Source organism: Mytilus trossulus, chromosome 1 (genome assembly GCF_036588685.1).
Source record: "Mytilus trossulus isolate FHL-02 chromosome 1, PNRI_Mtr1.1.1.hap1, whole genome shotgun sequence".
Lineage (NCBI taxonomy): Eukaryota > Metazoa > Mollusca > Bivalvia > Mytilida > Mytilidae > Mytilus > Mytilus trossulus.
The window spans coordinates 77218265-77230281 of NC_086373.1; the positions used below are offsets into that span (position 1 = coordinate 77218265).

Here is a 12017-nt window from a genome sequence, read left to right on the forward strand (position 1 = left end):
TACCCTTATTCTATTGTAATATTAACTCGTAGCTAATATTTAAGCCGTTAAATTCATAGTGCATTTAATAGAGATTAGTGGAACAATCAATATTTTTATTTTTACATTCCTAACGTTTTCATATTCGTACTTTAAACGTATGGTCGTTCTAATTTATGTTTGAAAAAATGGATTTGATTTAAACAATCAAATCAAAGTGATTTAATTTGGGATTTTCTCTTTGCGATGAAGACCCAATGTTGGACTTCGGCTATTTCTGCTCTTTGCTCGGGTTGTTGTCTCTTTGACATATTCCCCATTTTTATTTTCCATTTGATACTGTATCAGACAATTTAACTTTATATTCTGGTATGGACACTATTTGCCTTATATCAACTTTGCAACCTATAGTTTTTTTTCGACATGTTGGAACAATCTTAAAGCTCTCGTTTTGTGATTTTCTCCGGACGAGGTCTTTTAAAGCCGCCCATATGGTATCGTTGAAGGCCGTACTTAACCTATAAATTCTTACATCGCTGTCATATGAACTCTGGTGGATAGCTATCTCATTAACTATCGTACCACATCTCCTTATGTTTATATAAGTTTGTAAAAGAGGGACGAAAGATACCAAAGGGACAGGCAAACACATAAATCTAAAATAAACTGACAACGCCATGGCTAAAAATGAAAAAGACAAACAGACAAACAATAGTACATGTGACACAATATAGAAAACTAAAGAATAAACAACACGAACCCCACCAAAAACTGGGGTGATCTCAGGTGCTCCGGAATGGTAAGCAGACCCTGCTCCACATGTGGCACCCGTCGTGTTGCTTATGTGATAACAAATCCGGTAAATAGTCTAATTCGGTAGGTCACATTCGTGTAAGGGAAGGGGATTGTAGTTACGACGTAAGGAACATATCCGATATCATTTGTGAAACGGTTATTCTATAACGGTCAACCAACTCGTGATGGCGTCCGTAAAATTTACGAAAGGATGATTTCAACTTCACCATTTGGAACTCTTGGTTTAATAGCTTAACACCTCTACCAAGAAAAATCATGATAGGAAATGAAAGCACGGAATATCGTATCAATTGGGAGATATATACCCCATATGCATGTGTTGCTGGAATGTTGCTACTAAGAAATTGAAAGTTCACAATTGGAAAGCTGAAATCATCTTTTTTGCGGTAAAGTTTTGTTTTCAATCGACCTTCAATGTCAATTTCTAGATGTAAGTCAAGATATGAGGCCGACTTAACTGTTTCTGTTTATACTTTTGTCTCTAGTACGATGGGATAGATGCGTTCCAAATAGTCACCAAATTTTAAATTATTTAGTGAAAAAAATATCATCTATATAGCGGAAAGTATAGTTAAATGATATTGCTAACTTGTTATAAGTAACATTTCAGTACAGATAGATGTATTGCTTATCGTTTCTAATATACAAAAAAAGATGATGTGGTTTGATCGCCAATGAGACAAATATTCAAAAGAGACTAAATAACACAGAAAGTAACAGCTATATAAAGATCAAGTATGTTGACTTATGCTGTTTTCAGTTAACTATTTTCAAAATTAAAGTGGATGCTTCATAGAAGGGTTTTTAAGGCACACGCTAAACTATTCAACCACTGAAGGAAAGAAATAAATGGAAAACGTGTAGAGGGGTGGCACATATAAAAAGTTGTTGTAATATTGATGCGATAAGAGCAAGAACAAATAATAAGTTTTAAAAAAATGAACATGATATTTATAATATGAAATAAAATCTTTTAAAAATAACAAATGCATTCAATGGTATTCTACAATTTTTTTAATTTGGCCACCATTCCCACAGTGATTTGTTCACCATTCGTCGTCAGAATCATCCCATTCCTCACTTTCAAAGATAATGGTTCCGTTTATCTCTGTAGAATATTCCGGGAGAATTGCCTTTCGTGGAGCAACTCTCTTTGATATGACTGATTTTCCTGACATGCATCGCTCTACATTTCCTTGTTGGTATTCAATGATACCTATGACTCCTTTGACCTATAAACCAGAAAACAATCATAAAAACAAAGGAAAATTTTGTTTGAATATTCATGTTAAAGTGATTCCAAATGGGGAAAACAACGATTTTTTTCTTACTAACAATTCAATAATTTAACATTTTAGTTAAGATTATCTTACCCCTTCGATTAACTTAAGCCTTATGCAATTGATAATAAAGGTAAGACAATGCATATTCATGATTAAAAAAACCAAACAATACTCATATATCACACACAATGTTATAGGCTAAAATTAAAAAAAATCTTATTATATTGCAGAAACAGCAGTTACGGGAAAGGACTTTCCGGAAAAGCGTGATGCGAGCTGATCCGGGTAAGTATAAGCTTCCCATATAATTTCGATGGAGGAACATATCAGCCTCAAACTTAAACATACAGTGATTTAGTTGAAAAATAGAACAAAATAAGATTTACAATACAGTAATGTTAACATGATCGTAAAGCAAAATATGTCGTACAACTACCCAAAGAAATACTGTTGCTGCTCCTTTACTGACATCCCGGACCTGCCAGGCTTTGTATGGTTCTAATATTGTCTTCACGGCATTCAGGATGGTTTTGCTTACTGATCTATAGTCAAACTGTTCCATTCTTTTCTTAAGGTTGTCTTTTCCTGATTTGAACAATAATGATTTGCAGGTCCTCCAATCCTATTTAAACATACACAATACGAATCAAAATGACGAGATATATAATTTGGGTTAAAAAAAAAAAAGAATAAGCATAAAAAATATTAGTTTGCATTTGTAAATAATTCTTAATCAAAACGATGTTTAATAAATTAAAAAAAAAAGCAAAATAAAAGGTATTTAATTTTATTTATCTGTGTAAAGAGGCAGAATGAAATGAACTGTCTTTTGCCATTGAGATGTGAACATAGTAAAAGTCTCCGATTTTTTCTAAATTTAATATGATAGTTTTCATAATTTTATTGACAAATAAATAAGGTTACATATGGTGTCGGTAAAGAAGTATGTGGTGTCCTTAAAATAGTATACTTGAGATATCCTACCAACAATATTTACATTACTGAAATACTAACCAAGCTTATAAGTATACAGTAACGTACACCACACATTACCTTCACTTCCTCAAGTCCATAGCCTAATAAAAGAGAGGCCGCTACAAGAGTCTGGTGGACAACATTAGGTGGTGTCTGGTACATTTTCAGCTCGGCTAAGGACCGTTGATCAATTTTGGACACTATTTTAGAAATTTTATCTATTTTGTAAATTCGAGAAAGAATTCTAGTTGCTATAACAATCTTTGAGTTAAGAGTTTGATTAAGCCCAGATTTCTTTGCTTGTTCCATCGCATCTTCTAACATACTTTCTTTTCTTGACTGACAAGCTTTGTCTAGATCTAAAGATAGATTATAATATACAGCTGCGATTACTGTTTTAAGGTAGATTCATGGTATACCGCCATCTTGGATTGTACAATCACAGTACAAAATCGGTCTAGTTATTTGCCTAAATCTGCAAATTTGGAGACAGATTTGCAATTCAATGGTTAAACTGTTTTTTTTTTCATTTAAAGAAAAAATGGTAATTAATTGTAATATACCAAGTATTTTAACAAATATCATTTTTATTGGTTTTACAATCATTTTTTTTCAAATGTGCCATTTAAGGGGAGATAACTCTTTTAGTACAAAATTTATACTGGGCTAATAGGTATTTTTTTTAATTTTACTTGTAGCAAGAAAAAACAAGTTCGGTGACACCATGTTTTTTTTTTATTTTCTTAAAACATATGAACCTTTCTTCTCACACTTTATTTCAAAATTCTATCTCATAGAATTTTGTTTATGCACACTAATGTGTATTTTCATGAACAAACTAACCAATGTTTTGCAATTTTCAACGACTCATAGCTTGAAAAATAGCACGGTGACCCATACTTTTTATTAAATTTTTGAAAAGAGCATAGTAAAATCTTCATTTTTGGCAAATTATAAATAAAAATCTGTCAAAAAAAATATGTAATTGTGATCAACCTTAATTGTACAACTAAAACAATAATTGTTCTTTGCTAATTTGCTCCGTGGATTTGGTAAATAGATATCTTTGATAAATATTATAGGTATACTGTTTTTGGTTATATCATTGTTTCTGGTTTTAATGTATTATAATATAAATCAGAATGCAGACAAAAAAGTTTCTTTAATGTTCTTTTTTTATCTAAAATTCTAAAATTCTGGGTATTGCACTAGTCCGTATCTTTCTGTACTATTTATGAATCTGTTGTATGAAACAAGTAAGTTAGGTGCTTTAATCTTGCTCTCGGTGACTGTGATAAATCTTCGATGCAGTGTCGTTTATAACTGTGTTGCTTGTACTTATGCTTTTGTTTATTCTAAATAGCATTAAAGTAGATCTTAGATATTCTTGTACTTAGTTTTTAATAGTCGTTTTAGGAATTTGATGTGTTGGGAGAAGGTCTTTAGTAGTCCTTATTAAAGGCATTCCGAACGTTTAATACTCGGTGATGATTAACAGCCTAATTAAAATATATACTCTAGACCGAAACGTCGGGTGGCGTGTTGATAGTGTGTATATGGTTACGTTAATAATTTACATTTTTTAGCTTGAAGAAACATGATCATCTGATTGGCTTCCAATGAAAGTGGATCAGTTGTTGATGGTCTAGTGACGTCATATACCTTCATATATGTTATTAATTTGTCCAGATCTTTCTGACTGATGGCTTTTTCAATGTTCTTAGTTATGGTTCCTTTTGTAGCTGAAAATAAATCGATGAAAATTGAGAAATGAACCCGGTGAAATGAATAAGATTTGCAGAGAGTCTCATTACTATACAGTCGAATTAATCAATATATATCACACACTACTATTCAAAAAATAAAATCTGTGAATTTAGAAAAAATAAAACCCATAGCCTGTTCCATATATACTTATTTGTTTATAGTTAAATGCTGACCTGTTATATGCAACTCTTCAGGTATGAGATAAACAATCGACCTTATAATATCGTACGACCATTCGATTCGATGGACAGAATAAGTATTTTCATCCTATCTAAGGCCAGATTATATTTTTGCAGCTCTTACTAATTGGTCAATTTATTCATTTCTAAAATCTTCCAGCCCACATCCCTCTCCCACTATGATAATCAGATGCGTCCCCAACGTGTTTTTAAATTTGCTTTGAAAAAATCATACACTGTCCTATTACATCAAAATGCATCAAAATCATATATCATGGGTGAATTTAAATTGTGTAAATGTACATTTTCTGAAAGCTATTTTACAATCGCAGATCTATAGTCAGGAGTATTGAAGTGAATAATAGACCGAGGATTAAATCAATTTATACATTTTGCTACCTGTCTAGAAAGTATGTGGTTATTAATTCATGACAAAAAAATCCCTATCAGCATTTCTATCAGCAATGAGCTAACGCTGACAAATGACTGTCAACACAAGTTTGAACGAAATTAAATGCTAGAGAATGATCAATTGTTCATTGCAGAAAACAGATATCAACACACATCAGGCTTAATCAGACATTTATCCTGACAAACAACGTGAAGAAGGGAGACAGTGAGTCATTAAGACAACCCCAACTGAACATTCAGATACATTTTCATATAATTCTAATGTATAACCTTACAATTTCGATGAAAAAACATACAGAAAGAGTTATTTTTTTTTAGATTTGCATGTTTTATACAAACCTTTAACTCTGACTTCGCTGTCTTCTGTTACCGGTCTATTGTACAAGTTATTTGAATCATCTTCTTCGTCGTCGTCAAACAAAGCATTCACGTCAATGGATTCCCAGTCATGTTGGTCAATAGCAGGATTAAATTTTCTGACAATGTAATATCTAGCTAAGGTAGTCAAACCTTCCTCTGAATGGGTTTTGAATATATCCAGCGTAAACTCGCCTGGAAGCTTTAAATGAATAGCCAATTCGTTTTCCTGTTTGACAACTCTGGCAACTTTACTTAGCTGATTAGGAGGAACATTACTACTCCGTAAGGATGTTGATATTTCCCGGATGTTTGTCATGGCGGGAATCGTAATGACGGGTTCCTGTGTTACAATTGTCTCATGCTTTATTGTCGTATGCTTACTTTCTTTAGTTTCTTTAAGCATTGAAGGGAATGGATGACCTGATGACTTTATAAGACAACTATATATAGGCTTAGTTTTATGATCTGGGGTTTTCCCAATCAAATTAAACGAATATAATCCCGCGATAGGCATGTCCAGCTCAAATATCCAATTTCCATCTCCATCAATGCATTTTTGACAAGTCATCATCTTGGATGATTTATCATCGGTACTACACAATTCTTGGTAAAGTTTGACACCAGAGCTTGTTTTAAATTTCAGCTTTGCTATTCCTTCGTTTGCATCTATCTGCCCACTTTCTTTTTCATCTTCACTTACGAACTCTTTATCAGTTTTCTCATTACTCATATTGTTTTGATTTTCTCCTGTTACATTCTTTTGGTATTTTCCATTAACACCAACCCCTTCAGTATTTCGAAACTTAGCTCCGGTTATTCCAATTATATCGGTAGCACCATCGATTTGATTTGCTCTACCTTTAACATTTTGGCCTTTCTCTTTTTTCTGTTGTTCACTAAAATTTGAATGTCTATTTCCTTTATTAGTGTCTATTCCCCTCTCATGTACACTTGGTACAGTAACATCAATATCTTTAGAACTTTCTTGGACACCTAAGTGGTCACCCAATATTGCTGGTAAAGGCTGTACTTCTTTATCTTTCAACGTTTTACCATTTATAAGAAAAGTAAGTATATTTTTGAGAACACTGTCTTCTGGTTCGTATTTCAACTTTCCAAATACTTTCAAAGCAAATTCTCCGTCAAATGGAACTTTGACTAGTATTATGTATTTTCCTTTTTCAAACCTTCCCGTTGTAAATCGACTGAGCTTAGCATCACTCATTGCTTTGCACTTCAGTTGATGGTTTATAAAGTGGAGACTTTTCGTTGAAACTACGATTTCGACTTCACCTCTTACGGTCTCTATGATTGATTCACATGGGATTGTTGTTACTCCTTCCTCAAGCATATATGCATTTGAACCCCAACCTAACCGAGGACAATCAGGATACTGATCTACTTTTATTTCAACTGTTCGCATACATTCAATTCCGTATGAACAGAGGAGGTTGTAGAGCTTATCTGTGGTTATATATTTCCCGTATATATCCAAGCGATATGTACCCGGAAATGGAACCCTCACTGTATAGCGTAATTTGTTTCTAGAATGTTCAAACATTACAAAATGTCGTAAACTCTTCCCCTCAGAACTGTGCTCAGATTTAATCAATACTAAATTATGAGAAAACCTGTACTGATGACTTTTAACTTCGGGAAGAGTAAAGTCCATACTAATTGGAGTATCTTTCGTCATTAGCATGCACAAATCTGATGTTGTGTCAGTGTTCATTCCCATTACAAAGAAGTGTTCTCGAATATATGGAGAATTCTGCCATTGTTTAACAGTCCACATACTTTCCTGTAATTGCCATTCCGGGTCGTCTGGGAAATGAGTGTTAATGAATTCTTTCGGATCCGTTAAAAAATAGAATTCATTAACAGGCCTATTAGCTTTGCCAACGTCTGCCCTTTTGATCTTGCCTTTTGCATCGACTGAAATCTTGTCGTCATAATCACCTTCATCAATACACGAGTATGCCCAATAAGGATCAATCAGTCGCCATTGTCCTTTGATGTAGACAGCATTCCATCTTGATTCTAGTAGTTCTCTATCGGGTTCATCGCCAATTACATATAACATGTTCTTTGTCATACCATTAATGATAACACAGGGAATATTCGCTATTCTAGATGAAAAGAAAGAAATATATTAAAGTATATCATAAAACATTTGGTTAACGAAGGCTTTGACAAAAACATTTGATTGTATCATTGAAGGTATATATATATTTAATGGCAAAAAACAAACGCTATTGAACCACAGTTTCTGTAGAATTTTGCCAGTTATTATATTGAGGGCTTTTTTATTCCCTTTTCTATTTTATGTTATATATGTTTGGATTACTAAAAGTTAAAATTAGACATTTTTGGGCTTCTTCAAAAGTTCCTGGTTTGTAAGAAGTATTTTTATGTTTTTTTATAGAGTGAATCTTTAACCGATGCGTTTTCCTATATTGTAAGATAAATTAACCGTGACAAAAACTCTTACTGGCAAAGAGCATATAACAGATGGCAGTGGTCTCCAAAATCTTGCTGAATGTTCATTAGATAATCAATAGGTGACTGTTCTGGTGGCAGCATATCAATTTCTATACTTTCTGTATCAAATGACGTCATCCATCTAAATATAGCACGAACTCTCAGTACCTCGTCTATATATTCAAATGATTTCTTTACTATGATATGTTCCACAATGTCCCAAAACGTTTCCATCAAAAGATCTGGGGATACCTGTTAAAATAGTGTTTTCGTATTAATTTCGAATCTCGATACCAATATAATGCTACTAAACATCAATATTGCAAACCATAATAAAACAAAACAGCTGAGGCATATAGTATTGATAAGGAAAGAGCATTTTATGACAATAGCCAGAAGCGCAGTCCAATTTAACAGTTGACAGATGTTATTTAAACACCAAGTTCGCTTCCTGCCCGTCAAAACTCATGATACTTGTTCGAACTAGAAGTGCTAGTTTTCCTGCAAAATATTATTAAGATTATTCAACTATTCAGCTTTTTCCACCGAAAAAAAAGACAAATACTAAACTGGCAATGGTGATGAAATTGGCGTTATAACACAACAGAAATAAAAAAAAAAAAATAATAATCTATTCTCACACATTTGTTATTAAGTTACTTACATTCAAAGCTATACGATCAATGTTTGTGAAATCTATACTTTGCAAAAGCTGTTGTTTTGAATCTGTGGTGGGTACGGGCGGTGGTACTTCTTCAGATCTGTATGTACCATGGTCATGGTGGAAAACATCTGCTAACTAACAAAGATAAAACAAAAACAATTAAAAAAAAATATATGATTTTCTTCTGTTAGACAAAGTTTCTAGGAACTGATGAAATATCCACAGTTTGATAGATGCTATTGGCTTATATGTATGTGTTACTTGCGCTGAATATTTACAATTACGACAGTTTGAAATTCATTGATTATATCAAACCAGTAGCTAGCCACGGTCTGTTTAGTCTGGGTATTTTACCTCCCGACATACGCGAAGCGGGATATAAGATTGCGTCAAATCTATTTCGTTTATAAAAATTAAAAACACAAAAATACTGAACTCCGAGGAAAATTCAAAAAGGAAAATCCAAAATCAAAAGGCAAAATCAAAAGTCAAAACACATCAAACGAATGAATAACATTATATGGATAATATAAAATATTGACAGTAATGCGGCGAAATAAAACATATGATCTTTTATTGTGTGTGAACTGTATAGAAGCAAACTACCTGTCTCCAATTAACCTATAATTTTAGTCAAAATTAATGTCAGTGAATATGCAATGTGAGGGCACCTCATTGTGTAAATACAATGATTTCCAGTTCAATGATGTTTAGCAACATTTAAAAACATGAAGTCTAAATATTTCACTGTTATCGTCTACATATACATGTTCATTGTCTTGTGAAACTTTTACGAACATTTGACGCTTCATCGATTTAAATTTAGATTTTTTTTATGTTCATTTACATATCGCAAAAAAAAAAACGTTTCGAAAGGGAACATGTCCTTATTTGCCGAATCGGGATTTATCTGCCAATTCTACTTTCTTTGAAAAACAACGAAATCAAAAAATGATATAGCACGAGTTATAACGAGTTATAACAAACTTTCTTAGATTATCCACAATTTTTTAGGATGTTTAGGTTGCTACGTCTAGTTTTTGTACAATATGTTATGAATCTTTGTTTTCATTTCTTTCTTTTTTTTTACCATATATAGGTTTTTTTCAAGTACACTTTAGTGTTTGGTATATCCGTTCATTTTGATTTATAAGATTTTAATTGTTTACGAAACAACAGGATTTTGTTGTGGTAAAATTATCACTTTTTAAAATTGCATATCAATATGATATGAAATTTACATGCATGTAAAATTCTGGTAGTCGATATATAAAGAAATAACGTTCGGTAAGAAAGTCTACAAAGTAAATCAATCGCAATAATACTCACTCGATATGCACTTGACGATTGAGGCCTTTTACCTCCTATATTTCCCATTTTTAGCTGAGGATCTGTTCTTTTTTCTATGACAATTTCATAGTTTATTTGATTTTCTTCTTTCGTTAAAAACACGTTATTTCAACGGTATATTTTTGAAATAAGACATAAACGGTTATGACATGAGTTTAACATAAATATTTTGACTAAATTAGATATAAATAATGTCAATAGTATTAGCCTATATTTTACTGTAATTGTTGAGGTAAATGTAAGTTAAGCATTTTATCTCTAATTGTTAGATCAGGTGTCAATAAAATGACATTTGACAATTGGTATTGATATTAAAGATTATCAAATATTTTCCCAAAATTATAAGATACTGCTTTTTATGAATTCTACCAATCATCAGCAGATGTTTTGTCAGTCTTCCTTCAAACTGGACTTATAATTAGTATACAATTTCCTAGGACTATCTTATTTCTACTGTGCTGAGAGAGATCATTCTAATTATTGATAGAACGATGAACATGATATATGTTCATGCAAACACGATGTTAAAGAAAATAAACTTTATTTGAGGTTTCGAAATGTTGTATATTTTGTCATTAATAAAAGGGATATTATAAAACTATTATTGGTAACATTTTATATCTTATGAATATACATTCTCAAAAATATGAAGTAGAGATTATTTTCACAATGAAACCACAATTACACGTGGTTTTATTCCTAATGAAAACTCTATACCAAAGACACGAGGACACGAGGACGGTGTAAAAAAGTTAAAGGGCAATGACAAACAGTAAACCTCGTGTTCATGACAGGTACATAATGAGTGGGACAGGGTTCTTTGTGAGCGCTGGATCATTCCTTTGTCTTTGATAGTGTTGTAGAAACACAACATAAGCAATATGAAAACAAAAATCAGTTTGAAAAGGATTTACTGATTAACTTAACAACATAAAACAAACTAATTGCTAGATATACTTATTGCAGGTGTGATGAGATGAATGAAGCTGTTTATTTTCTACTTGATAATATTTATGTACGTTTCGGCAACAAAGTTTATCGACAGGTCTCAGGTATCCCTATGGGCAATAATTGTGATCCTATAAAATCAGAGTTGTTTTTGTACTGTTATGAATCAGTTTACGACCAGATTCAGTAAAGACCCGTCGAAATTGCATTTTATTGATAAATTTAACAACACCAACCGTTATCTTGATGATATTTTTACGTTAAATAATCAAGAAATTACTCAAATGTAAAATTACAAAAATACTGAACTAAGAGGAAATTCAATTTGGAAATTCCATAATCACATGGCAAAATCAAATAACAAAACGCATCAAAAACGAATGGACAAGAACTGTCATATTCCTGACTTGGTACAGGGATTTTCAAATGTAGAAAATGGTGATTAAACCTGGTTCTATAGCGCTTATCCTCTAACTTTAATGACAGTCTCATCAAATTCTGTTATATTTACAATATACTGCTGAAATTTACCCGAAGGGAATTTTCTTTAGATAAATAAAATTTAAACGGTAATAAGTTCTTTCGTTGTTTAGATATTTCGGTCTGAATGAGAATTTTTCGTTCCCTATTGTTAATTTTCAATTTTAAGTGGTTTTATTTTGGAACCATCTTACGGTGTTAATATTCCACAGCCCGTTTGCTATGACCTTGTCTGTTATGACCTTTTTTTTTTATTTTAACGAACGTCATGTAATCTATGTATCACTGGTAAATTATTAAGCCAGAGATTTCGTAACCATAAAT

The 12017-nt window shown here is 32.2% G+C and overlaps 1 protein-coding gene and 1 long non-coding RNA gene across 3 annotated transcripts in view; one reads left to right on the forward strand and one right to left on the reverse strand.

Moving 5' to 3' along the window:
- The window catches only part of LOC134685566 (uncharacterized), a 55391-nt gene that overhangs the window by 29879 nt on the left and 13495 nt on the right, over positions 1 to 12017 (forward strand). Inside the window, exon 2 of the long non-coding RNA XR_010101311.1 lies at positions 2309 to 2363. This is a non-coding gene — a long non-coding RNA (uncharacterized LOC134685566). The remainder of the gene's footprint in view (positions 1 to 2308; positions 2364 to 12017) is intronic.
- On the reverse strand, positions 1795 to 10372 carry LOC134685553 (uncharacterized). 2 transcript variants are annotated; one of them, XM_063545352.1, is made up of 8 exons: positions 10245 to 10372; positions 8916 to 9050; positions 8262 to 8503; positions 5750 to 7899; positions 4631 to 4795; positions 3132 to 3412; positions 2515 to 2700; positions 1795 to 2027 (listed from the first exon to the last, which is right to left on the reverse strand). In XM_063545352.1, the coding sequence occupies exons 1-8, from the start codon at positions 10290 to 10292 to the stop codon at positions 1842 to 1844; spliced, it is 3393 nt and encodes a 1130-aa protein (XP_063401422.1). In that variant the 5' UTR covers positions 10293 to 10372; the 3' UTR covers positions 1795 to 1841. The 2 variants fall into 2 exon arrangements, with proteins under 2 accessions (XP_063401422.1, XP_063401413.1); XM_063545343.1 differs by having other exon boundaries at positions 2509 to 2700.